The sequence below is a fragment of the Melozone crissalis genome, unplaced genomic scaffold (genome assembly GCF_028551555.1).
Source record: "Melozone crissalis strain CALT ecotype California unplaced genomic scaffold, PUWL_Pcris_2 ptg000106l_1, whole genome shotgun sequence".
NCBI lineage: Eukaryota > Metazoa > Chordata > Aves > Passeriformes > Passerellidae > Melozone > Melozone crissalis.
In genome coordinates this window covers 369732-396409 of record NW_026535883.1, presented here as the reverse complement: position 1 = coordinate 396409, position 26678 = coordinate 369732, and the positions used below count along the sequence as shown (strand labels likewise).

The window sequence follows — 26678 nt, the reverse complement described above, 5'->3', positions numbered from 1 at the left end:
ACATAACTAAGAGTAATGGGATGAAATTAACTAAGAAAATTTCCTAACTGAATTTCAGGAGCTAATAGAGCTCTCGTGGTCCCCAGGGAAGCCGTGGAAGCCCCGGCGCTCAGGAGAGCTGCAGTAAAAGCGCTTTCACAGTCGGAAGGATTTCTAATAAGGCACGTCAGGCCTCATCTCACTGGGGGCCAGGACCATGCCCAGGGCACTGCCTCAGGATCAGGGTGGGATGTGCCTCTTCCAGGAGGGAAATGAGGCTGGATCTCCCAGCATGGTGATGGGAATGCAGCAGTGACTGGTCTCGGCATGGAGATGACCTTCCTCAGGTTTGGAAGGGAAACAAAACCACAAATGGTTAAATCAGACAGAGTTGGGCAGTGATTTCTAATAAGGCACGTCAGGCCTCATCTCACTGGGGGCCAGGACCATGCCCAGGGCACTGCCTCAGGATCAGGGTGGGATGTGCCTCTTCTAGGAGGGGAAATCTCCCAGCACGGTGATGGGAATGCAGCAGTGACTGGTCTTGGCATGGAGATGACCTTCCTCAGCTTTGGAAGGGAAACAAAACCACAAATGGTTAAATCAGACAGAGCTGGGCAGTGATGCCACAGTAATCACAGAATTACAGAATGGTTTGACTTGGAAAGGGACCTTAAATTTAATCTTGTTACAATTCTGACACCTTCCACTATCCCAGGGTGCTCCAAACCCTGTCCAGCCTGGCCTTGGACACTTCCCAGCTGCTCTGGGCACCCTGTGCCAGGGCCTCACCACCCTCACAGCCAGGAATTCCTTCCCAATATCCCATCCATCCCTGCCCTCTGGCAGTGAGAATCTATTCCCTGTGTCCTGTCCCTCCATCCCTTGTCCCAAGTCCCTCTCCAGCTCTCCTGGAGTCCCTTTAGGTGTTCCAAGCTTTGCCTAGATTCTCCTCCAGGCTGGAAAGCCCTAATTCTCTCAGAGGAATGAGAGGAAAGGTGCTCCATCCCTCTAATCCTTATGGATTTCCTGTACCTTGGAAAAATCAAAGGACCCCTCTTCCAGTACAACCATGCCTGTAAAGAAACAAAGAACTCACCCAACACAAACCAAACAAAATCAGAACAAAACCAAGCAGATCAAACAACTCCAAACTGATGGAATCACCATCTTTTTGTTAAACTTGCCCTTCCTGGTGCTCCCAGCTGTGCATTCCTGTCCTTTGCCCCAGCACAGCAAGCCAAAACAATTCAGGAAAACGCAGGGGGAAATAAAAAGGATTTATTTTTCCTGAAGCAGGCTGAATTGGCTGCTATTTCCATCAGACAAGAAACATCTCTGGCACAGGCCAGGGTGGCAGGAGCAGGGAAACTGAGGAGGAGGAATTGAGAAGGGTGGTGAGGCAGGGTAACACCTAAGGATGAGCTGGTGACAAAATGTTAATTCAGCTCAGCTGCAGCACGAAACTGTACCCCCCTATCTTGGGAAATCTACACCCATTTCTCTTCTGAATAAAGCCCAGTGAAAACACCTGACTCTGTTTTGCCACCTATGAAACAGGGATGATGGGGATCTATAGCATCTCAGTCTTATTTAATCTAAATACACCTTTACAAATGAAGCTTCAGAAGCACAGACAAGTGTTAAAATAAAAATCCAGAGCCATAAAATCAAACCAAATAACCCTCAACCAGAAAGCAAAGCCCCTGCTCCCTAGACAAACTGAAATACGTTCAACTGATGAATTATTCATTTTTGTTTAGGGCAGAATTTACAGTTATTTTAATTTAATCTTTTGATAAAGCATATACTTAAAAAACAACACACAACTCCCCCCCCATAGTCTTTAAAGCCCTGATGAAAAGTGCCTTAAAATCACTGATTCTGCTGCCAATCTTAGTTATTTTTTTGCCTGAAAAAGAAGATAAACCTCAACTCCAACATATGATTAGAAGAGAAGCATAAATCACTGTGGGGAAAAAAAAAATAATAATAATAAAAAAAGAGACTGACAAGACAACACAGCTTCATTAAAAAAAGAGAAAGCCCTAAGGGAAATTTTCAATTTCATACTTCTAATGAGAGGGGTTGAAAAGAAGAAGCACAGCAGAGAAAAGAAAAAAAACAACACAACATTATCTGTGGGACAAGACGTAACAAAAAAAAAGAACACAAAAGTGAACCAGAAAGAGGCTTTCAAGTTTAACCTCAGGTTTGCACAGAAAGGACTCCTGCAGTCTTAGCTGCGCTCCCAAAGGAGGGCAAAGCCACACAACAACCTCGACACACTCAAAACTCAGCATATTCCACGAGCAGGAGGCTCCAGAAGAGAACAGGTCAAGGTTGGCATCAGTAGCACTGCAGTTGTCCGAACCACACCTAGTCTGCAGTTAAATATAGAACTTTACTTTCTGGAACCACGGCTCCTCTTAACCTTCAGAACATAAATATTCAGGGAGATATCTACAGAAAAATAAAAAGTAAAGGGATGAAGAGACCCGAATCTATTGTCCAAAAAAATCTCAGAGCAGGGATTAATAAACTACCCTGGGAGGATTCCAAAAAAGCAGTAAAGGCTGGAGAATTGAATTACAGAAACCACAAGCAGCATCCTGGAAGTCCAGTATAAACCAATTAGTTCTAATACACATACCCTGTACTCAGACCCTCAGGTACATCAGACATTTCAGGATATGGCCCTAACTCTAATCTTCATTCTATCAGGTTGGCACCAATATAATAATTAATTGAACTGGAATTTTTTTTGTTGAGTTAAATATTTTTTTTAAAAAGAGAAAATGGCCCTTCAACCCTCACCCTTCTCATCAGTTCATGGATCAAATCCTGACTGGTGCTGTGCATTTTCAACTGGAGAGACTGCTCCTAAGAAAGAAATCCCTCAAAATTTTGCAATCACTTTCAGATTCTTCCCTTGAAATGGTTTGACACATGGACTCTTAGCAATTATGACTTTTACCAACTGAATCCAAGACAAAAGGAAAAGCAGGGGGCACAATTAAGTGATGGAGCAGGTCAACACCCCCATCTTCGGCCAAAAGATATTTATACAGCATCACAGAAGCATTTCAGAGGGAAGGAGGAGTTTTGCAGAGATTCCACTCAGGTCTGGATTCCACCCTCTTATCTTCAGGCATTAAACTAAGCCATCAAAGTTAGTTCTAATTGCAGGAGGCAGCCAGAGAGGACAGAGAGCACAGAGCCCTCCTCTGAGTGCATGAGTGGGATGGAATTGTCTCCTGGATCTCTGTTTCTCCTTCTTGGAGAGCCCAAATGAATGAGCACTTTCCTGAGGCTCCCAGAGCAGCAGCTCCAAACCAGGTGCCCAAATCCTTGTGTGCACCAACATCAGAGCCAGAAGCTGCAGGACACACAAACTCAGTGCACTGAAAGTTGAATTTCATTAGGGAAAACAGTCCATCAAACTGAGATGCCTCCACTTAAGAGTCAAAACTTAATCCTGCAGAGGAAAATGCAAATTACCAGACAAATGGCACCTGCCCACAGGCAATGCCAAACAGCATTTCAGTGGCCAAATGCTCATTCCTGACCCCGGGGTATCAGAGAAACCTGATCTGCTCGGGCCAGAGGGGTCTGGTTACCTTCATCCTGCTGCTGTTATGAGTCATATCATGGCAGAGCCTGGGAAACTCCAGTGCCCTGTAAGTGAAATTAGTGATTTTTTTTTTTCCAAGGGCTCCCAAAAGAGCGTTTTTCTCCCACTCTCTCAAAATTTGTCACATAAACCAGCTCATCCTTACAGCTCAACGAGGCCCATTAAAGCACAACAGTTAAACAACCATATCCCCATTGCTTTATGGTGTAGCTTTACTGCCACACAACACTTTTACTGTGTTCTTGCCTCGAGTAAAACTCCTCAGCTTTGCTTCCCAGTACCCCACACAAGGCTGTGAAACCCAGCACCCACAGTGACCTGCTTGGCAAATTAGTATTAAAAGCCAGGATAAAGGCAATGTGGCAGCAGCAGAATAAGGAGACAACCCTGGCAGCAAAGACCTTAGAGAGAACAAGACATAGAGAAAAACACCAAGAAGAATTTCATAAAAAAATTAGATCGAGTAATTATGTATCTGCATTCACAACTGGATGATTTCCAGTGTCAAGACCAACTTGATTCTTTCAATAGCCAAACCCAAATCTCACACCTTTCTAACAGATGCACTAAAACACCACAGTTTTAATTTCTAGAGTGTCCCAGCAGAGCCTGGCTTAGTGGAGAGAGGTGGATGAGGAAAGGGTGGCTTGCTCAGCTCTCTATCAGCAGTTTCCCCAGCTAAGGAGTATGAGGCACAATCAGGGTTCAAACAGCAAATAAAAACAGTTACTGCACTTTGGGCCAGACAGAAACCAGGAAGAAAAGCAGCCATGCCCAAACCAGCCATGCCAAAACCAGCCATGCCCAAAGAGCTCTAATTCCACTCCCAATGAGCATTTCACACACAGAGGGCTGATCAGGGGATGGTGCTGCCCTGAAGGCACACAGAGCTCTGGTGGTTCTGTGCTTCTGCACACACAATCAGGACAGTCAGACAAGCATTTCAAAGTGCTAAAGATCCTGTGCTGCCCCTGGCTCTGCCTCTGTGGAGGGGGACACTAGAAAAACACACTATCAGATCACAGGGCATTGCCTTAGCTGGGTCTAACAAAGCAGAACAGATTTTAAACATTTACATTATTTCCTTTGGGGAAACATCCAGGCAAAGCCAAAAATATCAATGCCAGATAAAATCCCAGTGCCAGGGCAGAACAGGCAAACAAACATTTAAGTTACTGGTTCCAGTCCTGCAAAGACACAGCAGTGTGTCCAGCCTGTGTTCCTGAGGGAGCTCAGGATTTCAGCCTCAGCTCAGGCAAATGAGACTCTCCTGCTCCTAATCAGTTCCCAAGACCCCCATGCACGCAAGAGGAAAGGAAAGCATTAAAGAAATGGTAAAAACACATCCTACAAATCTGCTGGCTGAGATCTCACTGGGAATGCAGACCTGGGAGCAGTGTAACACACACAGTCATCCAGCCCTTCCATGGAAAGGAGGCTCCTCATGCTCTCAGAGGGGAAAAAACTCCTCCCAGGCTTTTAGCCCTGGACAGAAATAAACATTCAACCCTAAACTACACCCAAATTCCCCAGCCCTTCTCTACTGTACAGCATTATCCACAAAAGAGATATTCCTGTAAGGAGAGGGAAAGGCAAAGCATGCTCAGGCTCAGAGAGGAGAGCTGGGAGCTCTAATGGTCACCTGCCACTCTGCATATGGATTTGAAAGATCCACTTTGCTCTGTGCTGCTCCCAGCTCCTGTAAGAGGGTTCTAAGAGCCTTTTTGGACCAGGAATATACTGCTTGTGAGGCAAAGTTCTGCATCCCAAACAATTACAGCCGGTATCCACTTTAAACCACCACGAGGCATCAGGGACACAAGTCAGGAAAAGTGGAAAGGAGAAATGCAGAATGGAAAGAGCCTGCAAGACCCTCCCAAGAGAGCCTGGATCAGGGTAAGTGGAAAAGTTTCTACAAAAGCAAAGAGCTGAACACCAACAAGCTCAGACTGAGCTAAGGACATGATGTACAGAAATACAGAGCTCCTGTCCAAAGCAGTGTTACAATTTTTTAAACAACACAAGAGGCAAAACAGCTCCTCCCACTCCACCATCACAAATCCAGTTCTTACAGGCTTGCACGATGCTACAACACATCCATGAAAACAACTGCTGGCATTCACCAGAGCAGGGAAAAGCCCTTTAGAACTTGGCTTTAGGAGTCCCATGTCCAAACCCCCTCAGAGCCAGCACATACCTCTCCATAACAGCCAGGCACTCCTTTCTCCACGTGAACCGACTGCCTCGCCGTAGTCTGAAGGTCCCAGAGGTAGCTGTGACTGGGGGAGGCGTCTGTCTCCATTCTGGCTCTTCTATTGGGATGGGAGCGGGTCTCATGCTTAGTGTAGCCCCTAAGGACAATAAACACTGTGTTTCCCAGAGGGTTAAAAGTCAGGCCCATCCTCTCACTCCTGCTTGTGAAACAAAAAAAGACAGGTGATGAAACCATTCAAAACCATTCAAACTAAAAAAGATATAAAGTATTATCAAAGACACCCTAAAGATACACAAAGTATCTAGAATTCCTATTTCCCAACCTCCAAGGCAGAAGGAAATCCAAGGAGCTGATGGGCACTTAGGAAAATCTGTCCTGTCTTTATCAACAGGAAAGAATCACACAGACAGGGTGAGCTGTGCCCCAGCTGGGATTCATGTAGGTTGTGCTGCCACCTGAGCTGTCACAAAGTAGGAAACAGCAGTTTCTATTTAATTATACAGCAGCTTCAAGAAGCAAAATGGAAATTTATACCAAAGGTATTTCAGTGTGTCTGAAGAGCCGAAGAAGTACCTGAAGCAGCTCCACCAATATAAACACACCCTCTGGCCTGGGCAAAGGTGGGCTCGCGAGTGCCAGGGTGCCTGGAAAAGGCACTGAAAGCAAATTAACATCACAACCTTCCTCTCCTGCTCCCCTTCTATGGATGTTTTCTCCTTTCCCTGAGTCTGAGCTGGAGAGCATCAGGCATGAGACAGGATTTGGCAAGATGCCTTCAGGAAAGGCCCCTTTGAAACTTACCCCTGATCCTTCCCACAACAGCCTCTCAGCTAATAAATCAAGATAAATCAAGACAACACTGGGAGATCGATCTGTCCTGCATCCCTTGGTGAGGATGGGAACCTGGGATAGGACACGAGGACAGAAACCAGGGTATGCTCTGAAGGACAGCTTTGTGCTCAGTGACTTCCCCTGCAGGGCAGAGAGAGCTGTTCTAGTGTGCAAAAAATACAAAAAAAAATATAAAAAAAAAGTTGTATGAAAAGATAAACCACCACCTATATCCCATAAGCATCCTGAGCTCCAGTGGAATTTCTGCACTGAGCCAGACCCAGGAGAAGCAGCAGCCCTGCTCACAGTGACTTCTCCTGCAGGGCAGAGAGAGCTGTTCTAGGGTGCAAAAAATAAAAAAAAAAAAATAGAAAAAAAAAGTTGTATGAAAAGATAAACCACCATTTATATCCTATAAGCATCCTGAGCTCCAGTGGAATTCTTGCACTAAATCAGCCTGGTCAGACCCAGCAGAAGCAGCAGCCCTGCTCACAGGGCTGGGCACACTCAAGAGCAGGGTGTGAAACCCCTCTGGGTGCTCAGGCTCACTCAGAATGGCTGGGATTTAATCATCAAACCACACAGTGTTAGTGCAACCACACTGCTCCTCTAATGCACAGAGGAGTGAAAGGGTCAAGGGAACCCAAGAGTTTAACCAATAAACAAATTCCTAGAGCTAAAAAGCAAGAAATGAGCTGTTTAGGCACTTGGCCGTGTTCCTTTTCAGAAATGCACACAGAGTCTTTCCCTCCCTGCCAGGGGCTTGCATCTGTGTTCGGTACTGGAGCCCAAAATAATTTCCAAATGCTCCCCAGGAGGAGTGAGTAGGAAGTGAAGCCCACAATCTCTGCCTTGCACACACAAGGCACGGTGCCTCTCCCTAATTCCCAGCTCACGAGCCTACACAGATTACTCGGTTCCATTGAAACATGAAATATTTCCTATAGTGCCAATTTACTGGGAGGCCATTTCAAGGAGAGCTCCTTATCTAGTCTTTCTGCTACTTGCACAGTTTAGGGGGCTGGGTGGCTATCAAGTTGCCAGGCTTTAAATACACTTCAAAAACTTTTAAAAAATTAGAAATTACAATTTTACAAAGAGACAGGGGAGAACAGGAATAGAAATTAGGTTTTCCTGCATTGTGTTAGCAATATACTTTCCCCAGCTGAAGATTTGGTTTCAAAGGGAGAGTACAGGAATATCAGTGATCCCTCACATCAAGCCAAGAGGTGCAGAATCCTTCTATTAAATTTGCCTGAGATTTTTCCGGCAAAGGTAGAAAAAAAATCTGCATCGAAAGCATAAATTTTCTGCCGCTGCTACAGGTATGTTCACATACTGCATATAATACACTTTTTTGTTTTAGTAGCCTTCCTAGATCAATTTAGCCATTTCTCTTTTCTATGGGGTAACATCAATATCAGCAGCAGATAAGAGAGGAATATGCTGAGAATTACAAGCAAGTACCCCCACACAGCAAGAGAGGAGGACCTGAATGCATAAAGAGGCCCAAAATGGGCTTGGATGAACGTGGGGAAAAAACGGAACATGGGATGTCCTGAGCCCCTTGCAAGCCGGAAGGGGCTGCAGGAGAGCTGGAGAGGGACTGGGGACAAGGGATGGAGGGACAGGACACAGGGAATGGCTTCCCACTGCTAGAAGGTAGGAATAGATGGGATATTTAGAAGGAATTGTTGGCTGTGAGGGTGGGGAGGCCTTGGCACAGGGTGCCCAGAGAAGCTGTGGCTGCCCCTGGATCCCTGGGAGTGTCCAAGACCAGGCTTGGAGCAACCTGAGATAATGGAAGGTGCCCTTGCCCATGGCAGGGGGGTGGAATGAGATGACTTCAAACCCAAATTTATCATTTATGACATGCACATTTGATAAGGAACCTATGGAGCTTTTCCTCATCCCCCTCTCTTCACTGAGCTCCCGTTTATTCTGCTGTTCCAACATTCCATCACAACACTCTCGCCACCCAGCTCCACTTCTTTATAACTTAGCAAGTTCCACCCTAGTCACCAGTTCAGAATCTTTTTTTAAACCCCTCAAACAGCTTTTAAGGAGAAGTGAAGCTTCTCTCCTGAGCAGACAGAGTGGAGAAGACGCACTACAAGGTTTTCAGTGTGCGCATCAAACAGCAAGACAGCTCTGAGGGGTGCAGAGGTGAAGCGCCTGGGAAGAGCTCCTTTCACACACAGAAATGAAAGGAGACAGCTCTCACTCCCTGCCAGTGCTCAGCACCTTTTCCTACAGCACTGCCTTCTCTCTGTGAATTTTCTGTGTGACTGAGGATGCTGCTGGCACGTTTGGGGGAGAGGAGGCAGGAGAGGTGCTCTCCAACTGGAATGCAGCTCTCTCCATGCTCAAAATTCCTCCTGGTCAAGGCCTGAATATCCCAGACCTCATCCTGAAGTGAAGGGAGCTGCTCTAAGAGCATCCCATGCACTCACTGCTCCCATCCCATGCACTCACTGCTCCCCATCCATCCCATGCACTCAGTGCTCCCCATCCCATGCACTCACTGCTCTCCATCCATCCATCCATCCCATGCACTCTCTGCTCTCCATCCATCCCATGCACTCACTGCTCCCATTTGGTAATATTGGGATCATATTCCAATACCCATCCCATGCACTCTCTGCTCTCCATCCCATGCACTCACTGTCCCCATCCATCCCATGCACTCCCTGCTCCCCATCCATCCCATGCACTCCCTGCTCCCCATCCCATGCACTCCCTGCTCCCCATCCATCCCATGCACTCCCTGCTCCCCATCCCATGCCCTCACTGCTCTCCATCCATCCCATGCACTCACTGCTCCCCATCCCAGGGCTAAGGCAGGCTCTGCCATGGAGCAGTCACAGAAAGCCTCAGGTGTCTCCCAGCTCCAAGAAACCATTTCCTGGCAAGTTTTCATTTGCAGCAAGTACCTGCTGTACATTATCCTGATAAGAACAGATGCCTCACTGTATTTTTAGCCAGGCTGACCCCAGATCACACAATAAACACCTCTTGGTCAGAGTGAGCCACGCTGGATTGAAATCAGCAGCAGAACAAGGTCCCCTTATAGAGCCCAAGGTGAGGAGGAGAAGGAGCAGAGCAGGGACTGTTTGCTCTGCAGCTCTGTGGAACAGCACATCACCAACCATCCCTTCCCAGTGCAAACCTTGTGGGATAGCCCCTTTGGGTTGGCTTTTCCTTCACAGCTAAACAAGAACCACTATGAAAATAACAGAAGAGATGCCACATCCTGATAATAACTCCCTTTTGTTTTCCCTTTTGTTCAAGGAAGAAGTGCCCATGGTTCTCTCCAAGGTGACCACAGCTGCCTTCCTGTTAGAGAAGAGTGGCAGAAATAAATGCCCAGTCTAAATGGAAGCAGTCTGTATCCATCTGTAACTTTAACACAGCATTTCGAGGTGCCAGCTTCAGTTTGCACTACACAGAGGCAAGAGAAAAGCTGAAGTTACTCCATCACAAACTTCCCACATTGCCCAACACCCAGTGCCAGGGAAATTAATCAGGCTAACTACCAATCTAAAAAAAAAAAATTATTTAAAACCTAGGGGCTCTGAAAAAAATAGTGAGAACACTGTAGCACTATCAGTTTCTGAAATACATAAAATTTATCTATTACCAAAATGTTCTCAGTCCTCCACAAAACACAGGACAGACAAGTTTTGCCTGCATGGAAAAAAAGCTCCATCTAAATGAAAAGCATCCCTATTAATTGGAATGAAGACCTTTTAAACATCAGCATTTAGCATTTACTTCTTCCCTCCAACAAAAAAAAACTGCCTTTCACCCTAACTGGCAACTCCTTCCAGAAAAATTTACAATCAGTAGCACACTGGAATTCACAGCGTTGCCATTAACTCTGACATCACTCCTACCAAGAAAACATTGATTAAGACATTTTTTTGGAGCAAGATTATTGCATACAGTGGGACAAGTGGGTGTTTTTCTCCTGTTCCATGAGACTCCAAGTCTCCCTTGCAACATTCCAGTCTGGTGCTGTCTGAACACCCACCACACCAAGGACAGGAGAAATGCAGAAACTGCCCATGCAAACCAGCAGTCAAACCAAGGCAAATAACAAACAGCACATTCAAGAGCTCAAAGCCAGCTGGAAAAGAATGGAAGGGATGGAATTGCTGAATTTTGTCTATACAGGATCAGTATCTGAACAGCAGCAATGCCATAAAACTGCCCTAAAGATCCCAGCACTTTGGTTGCAGATGCAGCACTGCCTATGGATGACTTAAAGCATCACACAGCACATAAAAAAAAAAAAAAAGAGAAATAAAAGAGAAATAAAATCTCTTTTGATATATTTTTAAGTCATAATTTGCTTATATAAGCACAGTAAAAGAGAGATCCTGCTGTGAGGAGCTGAAGGCAAGGCAGGGGTGTCACCCACAGGAAAAAATCTCACCTGTACCCAGGAGATGGGAAAGGGAGGTAAAAGGTGAATTCCACAAGTTGCACAGAAAAACTGGCAGAGCCAAGGGAAAGTCTGCCAAGAGATCTCCAGTCCTTTCCCAAACTATTCTCCCTTCACAGTTTAGGAATTGATTACATCTGCTGCCCTAGTCCTTCAAAACTGTTTCAGTTTTAGGTCTTCTTTCCATTACTACACAAATTCAGTCCAAAAATGGATGTACTCTGAAGATCCAGTTTTTCAAGGTAAGGAATTACAGAAATTGGGGAACCAATAGTTCCCAAAAGCCTCACTTTGCCCTTTAATAACTCAAACCTGCAGGTCCCTCTGCACACAGACCTGACTTTCCCTCAAAGGACTGAGATTTCCCTCCCAGCAGCTGGAACTGGAAAAGATGGGATGTATGAGAACAAAAAGCCACCCCTTAGTAAGCTAGCAACTAGACAAAAAACCATGGCAGTCATTTAATCTCCCAAGTTTCTTCCAAAGAGGACGATCTTTCACACCCTACAGAGTGTGTCGTGATGGTATCATTTTTTGGGAAATGAGTTCCTCATTCTTGGGCTCTAAGGAGGACACCAAACCCATTACTCTCTCTACTAATCACAGGATACTCTGAGTAGTAGCCAAAACTTCAGCTCCAGATTGGTTTTGTAACAGTGATTTACATCCAGGATTCTCTGGACAAGGTTGGTACCTCCCTTTACACACTTGTTCATATCCCTGCTAATTATTCTTGGCTACCTGGGCTGACCTGCAATACAATGGATGGCAATAACTCAAAGCAGTGGATTATCCTACAATGAATAAATAAATACAATCCATTTTCCTCAGGTAGATTTTCCCAACAGCAACAGGAAAAATGAAAGCTCCTCCCTCTACTTCAGCCTCTAAAAAGAAACCAAGTGCTGTCTGGTTCTAAAAGGAATTTAAGTGCATCCAAATAGTCCCTGGGCTTAGGCAGAGGAAACAATTTGCCTTTTACACTCCTTGAAAATGCTGTTTAAGATCTCTTATTGGGAAAAAGGTTACACTCAAACAACCACTCTTCAAGGAGTTTTTCTATGTCTAAAGCAAAGCAGAGTTAAAGTTGATTCATTTCAATTTCAGCCATAACCTTCAGTGTGGAAAGTTTTCCTTCCTTAGACACCTCTCAAGAGCAAAAGGACAAAGATGATGTGAGCTTATAGATATGGGGAAAAAAAGAAGGTAAGGAGGAAGTAGTAAAGATTTTAGAGCTAAGTTGAACAAGGGTTCAGTTATTAGCACAAAATAGAATTTCCTAAACAGCTTCATGTGACACTGCAAATAAAAGATGCAAGGCTGAGAAAAATCCACACAACAGGTTTCATCTGGAGAGGGTTTTGGTGGTTTTTACACCTTCCAGAAACTCTCAAGTTTTCTCCATTATTTTGGAGGCAACACTTTTCACCACAGGGAAATGTCAGGGAGCTACTTTGTAGGGTAAAACCTGAGCCTTTCCAAGCAGCTGGCACTGGATGGTTGTACCCAGGAATTCTGCTGATCCTCAGCATCACAATTCCAGCCAGTGCAAAAATCAAGGCTTCTTGGCACTTTTACTCTTTAAAACAACTTTGAGAAAAAAAAGCATCAACATGCTTAACAGAAAAAAACAGGCTTAGCTGTCCCTCTGGACCCACCCAACTTAAATCTGAATTATTCTCAGGCCAACTGTCAGCTGGAGCCTCTTGATTTTCAGTTTACACACAAAGCAGAAGTTTTGAGGCTCTGACTCCCCTGGAATTTTTCTTAATAGAATTCTGGATATTGAAGCCAAGTTCACATTAGAGAGCCTGAGTTTTAAATTCCTTAAAACAATTACACAGTTAATTTAATCAAGCCAATGTTTAAAGGAAATTAAACATAAATATTTTGATCTTTACAATAAAACTGTTAAAAGGGAAAAATAAGAACTATGGTCAAACAAAAATCTATGGAGAAGAACAATACAAGGAAATTAATTCAACTGTGATTTTGAAGATTGCTGGTTAGTTAAAGATAATGAGGAGATTTACTTCTCTTTTTGTATTCAAGATCTATTTTGAGATTTGGAGAAGCAGGTGGGATTTGACAGACCCATCTCCAGCTTATCACTGTAACTATCAACATCCCATCCATGAGCTTGAGATCCAGCCCAAAACCCTCTGAAGATCCTCTCTGACAAAGTGTGTGGAGTTTTTTGCTGCAACTTTATATTATGCAGCCATTATGAATGGTTTTTATTTGTTCATTCTGAAGAGCCTCAGATTCTATTTCACATTAACTGACTACAACTTCACTGCTGCTGCTGATTCCCAGATTTAGTGAGTGGTGGGAGGGCAGGGCAGGTATCTGTGGCTGAGGAAGTTCTGCATCATTTGTTGCAAACCAAAAAGCAGATTTCTTCCCAAAGAAGAAATGGGAAAAAAAATTAACCTGGTCAGAGGGAGAACCTCTGGAGTACCCCAGACCAAGAAGTGAATTATCAGTGCTAATAAGCAAAAGGCTTCCATTCTGTAAATAAACAGCAGGAGATGTTCAGGCTGCATTTGTTTACCAGGATTTGTCTTCTCAAGCTGGTACCATCTGTAAAATGCCCTTTTCTTCTGTTCACTCAGGTCCGACCCCTGCTGCAACAGCCAATGGGAGATCCGGCTCTGACTGATACCTGTGAGAAACCAGAACAGAACAAAAAAGGAGAGAAAGAGAAAAGTTCAACAAAAAAAGAGAGAAAGAGAAAATTTCTTCTTTACCAAACATTTTAAGTGGTTTATCTACTGATAAAAGGTGGTGTCTTACAAAGCCCAGTAACTTGGGATGCTTAAATCCCAGAAAAAGCAGAGTTGATGCTTCCCTGCTGTCCCAAACTGCCTGAATTTCTCCCTGGGGTTATGTTCAACCTTACTCAAGGAACACCCTGGAATCTGCATAATCAGCCCCAAAACAAAGAGAGGAAAAGCTGAGAAGCCAAAGCTATCATAGATTTGAATTGTCCACACCTTCCCTGATTCCTAAACTTCGTCTGTGAAATGGGAACAAGTCCCTTCCCCATATTACATATAAATAATGATTGTTAGGAAATCCTTATCATTCAGTGCTTGAATAAGAACAGAGATAAACACAGAAAACAGTTTATGTGATATAGATCACATCAGCCCAGAAATGGAGCAAACCAACTGTCAGCAGCTGTAAGAACAGCCACAAAACAACCCAGAAAGAGCAGCTGTCTGTCAGCAAAGCAGGAGCCAAGCTGGAGGTATCCAGGCATGATCAGGAACAAAACATTGCAGTTTTTAAAGCAAGAGTTCTAAGGAAACAGTAAGAAGGAGAAAAAAATTCCTAGAAGTTAATACAGTTATTTCCAAAGCAGGGGATGAAGGATCAATGCAGGAAGGGCAAAAAATGCTCAGCAGAGGAACTGAATAAAATGAGAGGTTTAGAAGTGCATGAAGAGGTCAGCAATAGGTTCTCCTGAAAATGTAAAAAATGCAGAGCTTGCTGAGTAACTGAAGCACTACTTCACAACTCCCTGTGCTTTCCACAAGGCCCTTCAGCTATCAGAACAGGTTAACAACATCCAAACTCTCCTGAGAAGTGAAGTTTTAGGAGGTGCTCCAAGTACCAATATACTGCCAACACCACCTGTGCCACCACCTGCTTGGTGATATCACCCGGGCAGGTAGAGGCTGGTTTGCACACAGAACCCAAACTACCTCCCCCCTCTAGAGAGCATCAAGGTTTTATAAGCTCTCATCATCATATTTAACTCATGAAAAACAGCCCCCTGTAGTTCTACCACTTCTAAAGTGGGGGTTTATTATGCTTTTTTTGGTGTGTTGAAGGTTGTTAACTTCAGAATGTCTCAACTTGACTCTCAGGTATCATATTCAGGTGAGTTTGCACCAACCAGATTTTTAACATCACTGGGTTTGTACTCTTAATTGTTCTTCCTCAAACAGAATTCTGGAGGCTATGAAGTTTTAATTGTCCTGGGGGAAGGGATGGGTGTGTTTGGTTTCAGATACAGCAGAGCTGTGCCCACAAAACAGACCCTGATTTTACCAGACCCCACTCCCAGAGACTGCCTTGACTTCAACTGACAGAGTTCAGGAGCAGCTGCCTACCCCCAGGGCCCACAGTGGGATCTAAAACTGAGTTTATACTACTGGGGAAGTGGAATTATTCAACCAAACACAGCCCTCAGACCCTGCCAAGTTTACATCAAGTAACTGCAGAAGCACACAAGTTAATAGCAGAAGAAGGCAGTGTAAGTTGATAACACTCCTTGGCCCAAAACAAGGCTCCAGCCTAGCTGAAATCCTGCCATGTCCATGCCTGATCACCACTGCAAAGTCCAAGGTTTGAAAATGTGCAGCTCTTGACCTATTATGATTTATAAAAGCCATTTCTTGTCCTGGGCTGTGGGACACAAAGGTTTGCGTCTCACTGCTTTTGGCTGCCCTGCTCCCATTAATTACTCACTGGGTAACAGCTCCAGTCATTTACTTGTTGTTTACTACAGTCCACTTACACTCATTGCAGTGAATTAGAGTGTGTTGAGTGTCTGGATAACAACCTAAGATACAAACACAAAGCATTGATAGATAAAAATTATAAATAGAGATTAAATGTCTGCCATGAGTGGAAAATCTGAATCGTGCTCAAGAGGCTGCCTGACACTGTCACACGTGGCACAGATGTCACCACTCCAGACAATGTGCTCAAGGGCAAGGCACAGCAGCAGCAGGAGCCAAAAAACTCAAGCTGGGTCTTGCCATGTCCACTTTCATGGAATCGCAAAAAAAATCTGAGTTGGAAAGACCTTTAAAGGTCATCAGGTCCAACACCCCCTGCAATGAGCTGGGACATCAACTGGATCACGTTGTTCAGAGCCCTGTCCAGCCTGACCTTGAATCTTTCCAGGGATGGGGCAGACACCAATTTCCTGACCAACCTGTGTCATCTTCATTGCAAAAAGCTGCTTTACACAAATTATGCACTGTCCCAATGTCCTGAGCCGCATCAAAGTTCTCCCAAACAGAGCTGGATCTGGGCTGGGATCCTTTTTTGGCTGAGCCTGTGACCTACACCTACTGCAAGTCCTCACAGCTCATAAAGCTGCCTCTGTAAAATGTTTTTAAGGCATAAAATTTATCTGTACCTCAGCAAGGTTGAGGCCCCAAAAGTATCCCAACAGCCTGACCAACCCAAGGTCACATGCAAAGTCTTTCAAAGAACTCACTCAGGATCTGCCAGATCCCAGTGCTGTGGGATCCAAACCCATCCTTAACTCCTTTCATTGTAAAAAACCAAATCTCTCAAATTGCATGTCAGAGTTTCTTGCATCTCAAGTGGGTTTCACACAGCTGACTCACAGGACAGTGACCATCAGGACACTTCTGTCACACTGTCTCCAATCACACTCTACTTTAGGGAATTGCACTGGCAGGAAAAATGAAATCATCCTGCTGCCAGAAACAATTGATGAAATAACTTCTCCAGAGTATTTATATTGATGAAAAAACTTCTCTGGAGTAGTGAAAATCCAGTTGTGCTGAGGAAATTCACCCTCCAAGTGAAGCAGGGACCTCAAGGAGGGCTGTGGTGCTCAGGGCCAGGAACACACCTGGTTATGGACACCAGTAGTTTTCTCACAGAAAACACTGCAGGAATGTGGTATCCACAAAGGATTATTGCAGCTCAGACGCTGACTGCTTGTGTCACACTCACTCCTTCCCACAGCAGCTCACACTTCCCAGTGATAAACAAAATGTGCTCACTCTCCTGGCCAGCCCAGCTGTCTCCTACACAACTGATTAGGGGAGAGTTTCCCCTCCAAAAACGTAAAATAAATGGAAAAATACACCATCAAGAGAAGGCCACTCTTATGTGCAGCTCAAATCTGCTCACAACCCTCAACTCTGCTATTCAAAGTCTTTGGGAACTGGTTTTCACCTTCACTGATAGATTTGTTCAGCAGCTCTGCTTTGCATTTCTTTAATGTTTCTTTCAGGAGAGGTTTTCAGAAGCACCTGGAATACGTCAGAACTGGAGAAGAAAGTTAACTGACTGTGTTTTAATTCTTCACTTTGTAAGCAAGTCCCAGATTCAGAGAACAAGTGCTTGCAAAGGACATCTATCAATTTAGGAGATTAGCACAGCTTGTTTCCAGAAAACCTGCAAAGATCAAAATCATAAAAAACAAATCTCTGTGTTGTCATGAGTATTAAAAAAAAACCAAAAAAACAAAAAAAAACAAAACCAGGAAGGAAAATGTTTCTCAAAATGTAGCTTCATGCCACTTGAGACGATCAATAATTCAGGAATTTTCTGAATTCTCTTCAGAGGGGAACTAGTTAAGTTTCCCTGTGTATTGGCATTTGCTCAGCATCCCCGTGTGTGGGTTCCAAACCTGTGGGGATTTTATTTGTTCCAGCAGTGCTCCAAGGCTGCCCTCCACTGCACGTGTGTTTAGCATAATCTAAAGCCAAGTCTTGGAGATCTCCTATCAATTAAGGCAGAGATAGGAGGACAGGGCTGGGTTGTACAAGCAGAATAATTGGGAAGGGTACCAGAACTGCACCCTGGAAAGCTCTGTGTGTATTTAAAAACAACCCAAAAAATGACTTCTGCATTTTACTGTTGATGGGTTTGGGGGTTTTTTTTAATGGTAGTTTGGTTTTAATATTTTTAAGAACTGAAAAAACTGAATTGAAATTTCTGCTTTGTAACTTCAGGGAAATGAGGGTGTTTTTTTGTTCCTTCACTCCCTATGTGTAAAAACCAGGAAAGGCAATATTTCCAAACCTTGCAGAGGCATCATCCATCAAACCACTTCAGCCCATCTGCAGAGGGCTCGTCCCTGCGCTCTCCTCCCTCTCTCCTTTACTGTAGAACAGAAAGACAGCAGCTCCTGAAAATATTTCCCCACCCTCCATCTAACTTTGGGAGCTCAGACAGCATCTCTGAGAGAAGTTTACATTTCTCTCTCCATCCTCTGCCTCCTGACCATAACCTGATGCTCAAGCACAATTCTTGCGGCAATTTAAGCAAATTCCACACAACTTACTTCAAATTAAATTTGATAAAAATTTGGCAGCTCACCTGCCCCACGTGGGGCTGAACCCCCAGCCCTGAGCAGGCTGCAGTTATGTTAAAGGAGCTCCAAACACCAGGAGAGGAAATTCCGCAGGAACTATTATTAGCTCCTGTTTATACTGTCATTTTTCTTATCAGTAGGAGATTATTTATACAGAGCCCAACCCAAGTGCTTCTTGTTTATCTTATTACAGACACCATTAAAAAAGTTTCTATAAAAAGCAGCTCCTGCTTTTAGGACCAGCACTAGTAAGTGTTATGCTAAGTTTTTGCTGCTTATCAATCACTCTTTATTTTCAAGTCACTTTTTAATACCCTGTTACTATTTTCCAACCTGCCCTGTCCTCTCCATACACCAGGCAGCCCTGTAAAATGTCTTCCAGGTTTAATTTTTCCTGTCAGATTCATTATCTAAATGACTTTTAGAGTTTCTGGTAATTTTATAAGGATTAAGAGAGCCTCAACATTTTTCTATTGCAACAGCTGACTTTAACCCTCAGCTCTGTGTTCCTCTCTCCTGCATCCTCCCTCTCCATCACTTGCTTACAACAGGAAAAACAAGAGGAAAAGATGTTTTACTGATGCAGAACTGCTCTGTAGGACTATGGATTCTGTAAGTGCTATGCAAGGTTAGAATTAAGATGGGAAAAAGGAGAAATGTGTTCCTGAATTAAAGTGTAGTTTGAAGAATTAGCAAAATTAGGCAAAAAAGGAGGTTTTGAGGGGTCACAGCTGCAGCAGAGGTTTCTGCACCAAGGACAGAACATGGCAAGTTACAGAATGGGATAAATAAGGTCATAAGGACAGAGGAAACACAGAATTGGTGGAGGTTGTAAGGAAAAGTTGCCAGCAGAGGTAGCAGAGCCAAGCCACTCTCCTGGACAGAACCAGCCATAAATTTTTCATTTCTTTTTTGCCTCTTCCCAGAGCAGAAGGAAGACTAAAAGCCAATTTTTCTATTTTCCTCTTGTACAAGTAACTTTTTACAGAAAATCTTTATCAGTAAGACTGAGGCTGTAAATCCTGAGGTGATGCCATTTGGGATCACACACTCTGCAAAGCCTCTGCCTATACAAATTGGTTTTTTACTGAACCAGAAGCGATTTCCAGACATTCCTTGGGAGTCTCTTCCCCAGCTGAAAGGGATGTTGGAGGCACCTGAAGAATACTCCAAGTCATCCAGCACCCATCAGGCTGAGACAGCTCTGAAGGGAGAGCCCTGGGATGCTCTGCCCCGGATCTCTGTCCTGAGCTATTTCTGTCACTCCTCACCACTCCCTGCTTTGGAGAGGAAGCTGATGTTCCTCCCTGCTAGAGCTGAGCACACTCTTTAATCTGCTTTTACCAAACATCTCTTTGAGATTTACCATTTCCCTCAGATAAGCCATTACTATGTACTTAGGGGTGGCACATAAGTGCTACACATCTGCTAACACAAGGCTGGGGGTTGATTTAAAATGAATCAGCTCCCACGAAGCCCAGGGAGGATGACTGGGATGCAAAGATGTACTGGTTTCCCATGGATTTGGCTCAAAAACAAGATAATAACCCAGTGCCTTCAGCTCAGGCCTCATTCTGTCCCACTGACACCCTGCAGTATTTCTCTGGTCCCTCTGTGAGCACACTGTGGGTTGGGTGGGATGGGTGTGAAATCCAGGCAGCCACGTCTCAAGTGAATGGTTTGGTGTCATTTACTCACAGGAGGAATAAAGAGAGCTCACAAAAGCTAAATGCCAACTGAATGCCCACTGAAATCCAACAGAACGGGCTCAGGGTGGAAGGAGGGAAAGGATCATGTGTGAAGAGACTGGTCTTGCCTTTCCTACAGCTTCTTGCAAGGTATCAAACACATGCACCAAGGGTTAATTATAATTAATCAGTTAATTATATTTAGATTCATCCCTTTCATTGACACAGACTTGGATCTGATGTAGTGATTCTGATTCAATGACCCCTCAACTAGCCAAAAAAACCCCAAACATTGGCTCCCTTTGGAAATACTCCTTTTGTGCAGTTTTCCCCTCTTTGCACAACTTGTCTTGCAGGGGAAGCCAGCCTGACTTGCTGGGTGCTATACAGAGGTTAATTCAGGCAAGGAATGAACAAAAGCAGGAGAGGGACCCACCAGCTACCAAAATTTTAGAGTTCATGTACAATTTAAGCAGCTCAACTTATACATTAATTTTTGAAGTATTTCTGCTAACATCTGGTAAGGCCAAAAACATCCCTTACATTGACACAAATTGTTAATCTCAGGATTTTCAGGATGAAACAGACCAGGGAAAGACAAATCATTTTATCCAGGATCACAGAAGAGTTGGAGACATGGAAAGAATTCCTGGCTCTGTGTCTCAAGCACCAGTTTGTGCTTGCCCACCTCAACTGCTGCCACGTCTGCAAACCCACAGCTCTCAGACAGGTGGATTCCTATGACAATTCAAATCCTGGAAATATCATAAAATAACAACTTTCCTCCTACTGCTTTGGCATTCCCAAACATCTACCTTAAAAATTACCTATTTCAAGATTTTTATCCAAGCTTGGGTTAAAAAGTTAACAAATCTTAGAGGTGTAACAGGGGATTGAGCTTTATGAAATTTATCATCAAGTCTTCATCCTAAAGGAAGGGTTGGAGTGAATCCAGAGCAGGGAACGGGGCTGGGGAAGGGGCTGGAGCACCAGGAGGGGCTGAGGGAGCTGGAAAGGGGCTCAGCCTGGAGAAAAGGAGGCTCAGGGGGGACCTTGTGGGTCTGCACAACTCCCTGGCAGGGAACAAGGGACAGGATGAGAGGGAACAGCCTCAAGCTGTGCCAGGGCAGGTTCAGGCTGGATACTGGGAACAATTCCTGCCTGCAAAGGGCTGTCCAGCCCTGGCACAGCTGCCCAGGGCAGTGCTGGAGCCCCCATCCCTGGAGGGATTTTAAATCCCTGTGGATGTGGCACTTGGGGACACGGATCAGTGGTGGCCTTGGCAGTGCTGGGGGAGTGATCAGACCCAATGGTCTCAGAGGGCTTTTCCAACCAAAATGATTCTGAGGCTGTTCCAGGCAAGGCCTGTGAGCCTGGAAGGGGGAAACAACAACACCTCACCCCAGGGAGGAGCAACAGGACTTTGCTACCCTCTCTGGAAAGCTCTGGGAACACACCCAGGGAAGAAGTGGCACCACTGCAGTGAGTTCACCTGTCTGGATGTGAGAGAGAAGGCTCAGGGCACAGAGCACCCAGAACTGCTCCTCCTTCCAGGTAAAACCTGAGCTGGTCTGGTCATCCCTCAACCTGTCTTTGGATTTTCATTAATGGTGACTCAAATGATGGATAAAACTTCCAACTCTTATCCTCCAACTCCTGGCTGCAGTGGTAGCAGCTATAGCTGTGTCTCCTGACTATTCATATACTTTTTAATATATAAATACACATTTATCTCTCTCTCTCCATACCCAGAGATGCAGATATGCATCTATTTGCCGCACTCAACAACAATTTAAGAATTAAGAAAAACCGTTTTCATTTTAAGATAAGAACTTCAGGCTTTATTATAATGCTGTAAAATAAAATCTGCCAGCACAAGCCACAGGAAAAAAAAAAAAGAAAAAAAAAAAGTGATTCACTGGGGAAGTTCCATGATGTGCAGGACAATGGGTCTTAAATCAAAGGCATACATTATCATGACTAAGCTGACAGATCTGCACTGCAATGCAGAAAGCCAAGCGATATTCCAACATCTGCACCGTGCTCAGACAGGCAGTTCAGACACAGAGATTCCCAAAATGAGGAAAGGACTCCCCTCCCCGAGCTCTTACCTGTTACCTGTGCAACAACTGCTTGGGAAATTCTCCGGTTGGCGAGGAAGGCTTTGATTTCCTCCTTTATCACACTGCTGTCCCTCCTACCAAAACAAAACAACAACAGGACACACAAAAAGAGGGACAGACCAAAGTGCACCTGGCAAGATGCAAAATGCCTTTATTTCCTTTATTTAGGGGGCAAGGAGTGGGGAAGGCTGGCATTAAAACAGCCCAAGTGCCTCAGTGCTGGACACTTCTTTTAACAAGTGTCACGTTTGATCAAAGTACCATAGCAGGAGAATGGATGACTCATGTCCCATATAATTCATATTAGGTGCAGCACTGCCATATGGAATGTACAAAGTTTCATTACACAGGGATGAATAAATCTCTCATACCAGCATAAAAATCTCACTCGTAAAAATGAGGCAGAAAAATAAAAAATAAAGGATAGCAGGGGCTGCATGGTTAGTTGCCCAAATGAATATGCATAGACCAACCTCCTCCAGCATCCCAAGGAAAAGATCCAAAATTTTGCAGCCTCTGTCCTCACACCCCTCCTTTATCCCCTACTTAGTCCAGAGCTTGCACTGAATGAACTGAGGTCTTTGTATCATTTTTACAAGGTCTGCACAGGTAGTTCAGAAGGGGCTAAAACTGTGCTAAAAGCAAATAAATTGAGGCTGCACAAGTACTGTGATACACAGCAAATTTCATTTGCAATAAACTCATACTTTGCCCCTCCTCTTCCTCTCTCCCTTCCTGAGAAGGGCAGGCAATTAAAACCAACCTTTATTAGGCCTTATGAGACATTTCCCTTCCCTTTCTCCCCTCCTGCCCCAGCTGCATTGAAGGCAGACTCAAGCTTGCAAACATAAACGCAAAATAAATGCTGTGCTGTGGGTTCATTTTTATTTCTGTACCCAACACTCATCATCCATATGCCTGCAAACACAAGCAATTTCAGTTTAAATAAGCACTAAAAGCATTACCTGAGACTCACTGCACAGGAACCCAAACCTCAGCCATGGGAACTTGGCACTCTGCTGTACTCACCCCCTTCCTGCACAATTCCATCATCCTGCAGCCGATAGCAAATGAGGTTGATCGGCTTTTCTTACTGCTCATCTCTAATCCTCTCCCCCAAAAGCCACATCTTTCCCTGAAATCTCCAAACTACTTCCAACACATTTCCATTCTGGAGCTTATGGACTCCAGTCCTCCCACAGGTACTTCAGGAATGGTGCAGTTTTTGGGGGAAAATAGAAAAAAATTCCAGCATTATGACCAAAATTGTTTGGAGACATTTGGCCTTTCCTCTTATTTCTTTGTGCTCTCAAAGCCCACTGACTGACTTTCATCCTCAGGAGTATAATCCTCTCCTTTCATCTTTGCCATAATGCTGAAGAGAAAGCTGCTAAAAGTAAAGGAAGGTCAGCCCTGAAAAAAAACCCACCCCAATGGCTCTCAGAGAAAACTTCTGCTTCTCCTTTATTATTTGTATTTTCCTGCATCACTCTGCAAATCGCTGCCACAAACTATAAACAAACAGCATGCATCCTCTCCAGATCCCACTGGAAATCACTGACCAAATCCAAGTTGGATTCCCTACTCTCCCTCTATATGGAAGGAATTACAATGGGTGTGAAATAGTGGAGAAGGAGTCATGTGAATTGATATTTTATCAGAATCCTGAATAAAAGTACAAGAGTGCTCTAACATCAATCTCAATTTTTGGTATAGCACTGGAAATATGATTTCAACAGTCAGACTGTGGGACTGGGGCTGCCTCCACAAGGCAGGTGAGAGGTTCTGGGATGGTGACCCTTGGACCACTGGCAGGAACAACTGCCTGGAGCAGCTCCTGCTCTCCTGATCATCATCAAATCCTCATGGAACAGTGTGGGTTGGAAGAGACATTTCAGGCCATTTAGTCCAAACCTACTGTGATAAGCAGTGGTATCTTCAACTAGAACAGGTTGCTCAGAGCCCTGTCCCACCTGACCTTGAATATTTCCTGGGATGAGACATCCACCATCTCCTTGGACAACCTGTGCCAGCATTTTACCACCCTATCTGAGCAATCTTCCAACACACCCACTCCTGCTGAGTGAGAGGCTCTGGGATGGTGACCCTTGGAGCACTGGCAGGAACAACTGCCTGGAGCAACTGTCTGATGCTGTCCTCATCATCATCATCATCATCATCATCATCATCAAATCCTCATGGAACAATGTGGGTTGGAAGAGATATTTCAGGCCATTTAGTCCAAACTTACTGTGGCAAGCAGGGGTATCTTCAACTAGATCAAGTCGCTTAGACTTGATCTTCAACTATCAAGCCCTGTCCCATCTGACCTTGAATATTTCCTGGGATGAGACATCCACCACCTCCTTGGATAACCCATGCCAGCATTTTACCACTCCTGCCGAGGCACTTCTCACCTCCCCACCTTTTGCAGAGACCATCACTCACCTCATCAGCTCCTCCACTTTGTCGTCGATGTCCAAGTCCTCCTCGGAGGCCTCGAAGCTGTAGGACCTCTGGGCCAGGCTGTTGGCCAGCGGGTAGCGGGTGGGCGACATCTTCCCGTTGAAGGCAGACAACCTCTCGTTACTCTCCCTCCCGTTCTGATTCGTAGTGCAAGGCTGTGGGGAGGTGTCGTAACTGTTGCTCGGGGACGGCGACATCCCCGAGTGCTGCGTCTGCGTGGAAGCCGTGGCCGTCGAGGACGACGCCGGCACGTTGTTGGTGCTGTTGCCGTAGGAGCCGCCTCCGTAGCCGGATCTTCTCCCGAATTTGTCGCTGTGCTCTTGGTCCAGACGGTCCAAGGTTTCCAGGGCGTGCAGGATCTCATGCCTGGTCATTCCCGTGCGTCTCAGGCGCTGCAGGAGGTCGATCTGCTCTATGGTGAATCTTGGCTCGTCTGTGTAGTGAGACATGGTTTCCAGCAGGCTGGGAATGAGGGAAAATACAAAATACTTTACTTCAATAGTTCTGCGTGGCATGTGGAAGGTAAATTCTGGTGCAAATCACACCAAAATCCACCTCCAATCAACTTCAGCTGGACACCTGCCATGAATGCCCATCTCACTACACAGCAGAAGGGTTCATTTTCCTTGGAGAGCTCCAACAGCATTTCAGACCTCTCCTCACATTCCCCACACCTGCACCAACTCTGCAGTTTGTGCCTTTTTGTGCTCTATGGTGAATCTTGGATCGTCTGTGTAGTGAGACATGATTTCCAGCAGGCTGGGAATGAGGGAAAACACAGAATACTTCAGTTCAATAGTTCTACGTGGCATGTGGAAGGTACTTTATAAATTCTGCTATAAAACTTTAGATACACACACACAGAGCAAAATCTACCTCCAACCAACCTCAGCTGGACACCTGCCATGAATGCCAATCTCACTACACAGCACAAGGGTTCATTTTCCTTGGACTGCTCCAACAGCATTTCAGACCCCTCCTGACATTCCCCACACCTGCACCAACTCTGCAGTTTGTGCCTTTTTTTTTGTTTTTGATAACCCACTGCTACAGAGACTGTGGTTGCTCAGTAATTATGGCTGCAACTTGATCCCAGACAAAATTTTGCCCAGTGTTAAGTACCCACCAGACAGGAATCTCAGATTTCTGTGGTGGCCACAGATCTGAGTTTTTCTGGACAAGTTTTCACCAGTTATGACATGAGATTTATGAATCTCTACTCTTTCAAATCTTAACTACAAAGAGTTCGAGTTGCCCTAACTTTTGTTGCTACCTTGAAAAAAAAAAGAAGATAAAAACACACCCAGCGGAAATTCTAGTGGCCTGTAGGACCCAAGCTGATTTGACTGAAGTTGGATTTCTGAAGTTAGGAACTTTTGAACTTGGAATGTTGTCACAGATTGCCTGCCCTGACAAGGAAAGTGCAGCACATCCAATTACTCCTGAGCTTTCATTTAAAGAAATAAGTCTTCAGCTTTTTCTCCTCTAAAGATTGGCTTCTGAGGTAACTTGACCATCCTGGTGGCTCAACAAAATAATTTTTAACTCCTAAACCTCCCAAGGTGCAACAACAATGAACATTATTTGCTGCAAAGCCCAGAAATGGAACTGAAAAAAATCCCAGTATGCTCCCTTAATCGTGCTTCATTCCTAAGTCTCCTGGCTACAGATCCAAATGTCACATAAACAACAAGATCTCCTCCTTCAGAACTCTAGATCTTGAGAAGAAGGGATGGCAGATGGAGGCCAGGCAGAACTTGGCAAGCAGAATATGGCATTTTCCATCCTTCTCGGGAATCTTCTCGTGAGTCAAGGGTTTATTGCCATTCCTGCAGGAGAGCAGGGTGAAGAGATCACTCAAACTCCAGGAGACGTGACAGAGCTGATGTGCAATCCCTGAGAGCCAGAGCAAATCACAGCTGAGGGAAAGTCAAGGAAGGATTCCAAGGACCCTGGGAAAGCCAGGAGAGGGACAATGGCTGTCAGGCTGAGAGACCTTTCAGGGCTGCCTATTCCTCCCCACAAATTCTGAGGATGACTCCTTATGTCCATTTAGAGGACACAGTCCCAAGCTGCATCAAGGAAGGTACAGGTTGGATATTAGGAAGAAATCTTTCACAGAAAGAATAATAAAGTACTGGAATGCTCTTCCCAGGGAGGTGGTAAATCACCATCTCTGGATGTGTTTAAAAAAAGACT

At 44.7% G+C, this 26678-nt stretch overlaps 1 protein-coding gene across 8 annotated transcripts in view; it reads right to left on the bottom strand.

Moving 5' to 3' along the window:
• Positions 1-26678, bottom strand: part of HMBOX1 (homeobox containing 1) — a 107179-nt gene that overhangs the window by 22053 nt on the left and 58448 nt on the right. For all 8 annotated transcript variants that reach the window (XM_054291811.1, XM_054291816.1, XM_054291813.1 and 5 more), the window contains exons 3-6: positions 24462-24941; positions 22002-22087; positions 13661-13771; positions 5811-5964 (exon numbers count right to left, since the gene is read on the bottom strand). In XM_054291811.1, the coding sequence (XP_054147786.1) occupies positions 5811-5964; positions 13661-13771; positions 22002-22087; positions 24462-24941 (831 nt within the window). The remainder of the gene's footprint in view (positions 1-5810; positions 5965-13660; positions 13772-22001; positions 22088-24461; positions 24942-26678) is intronic.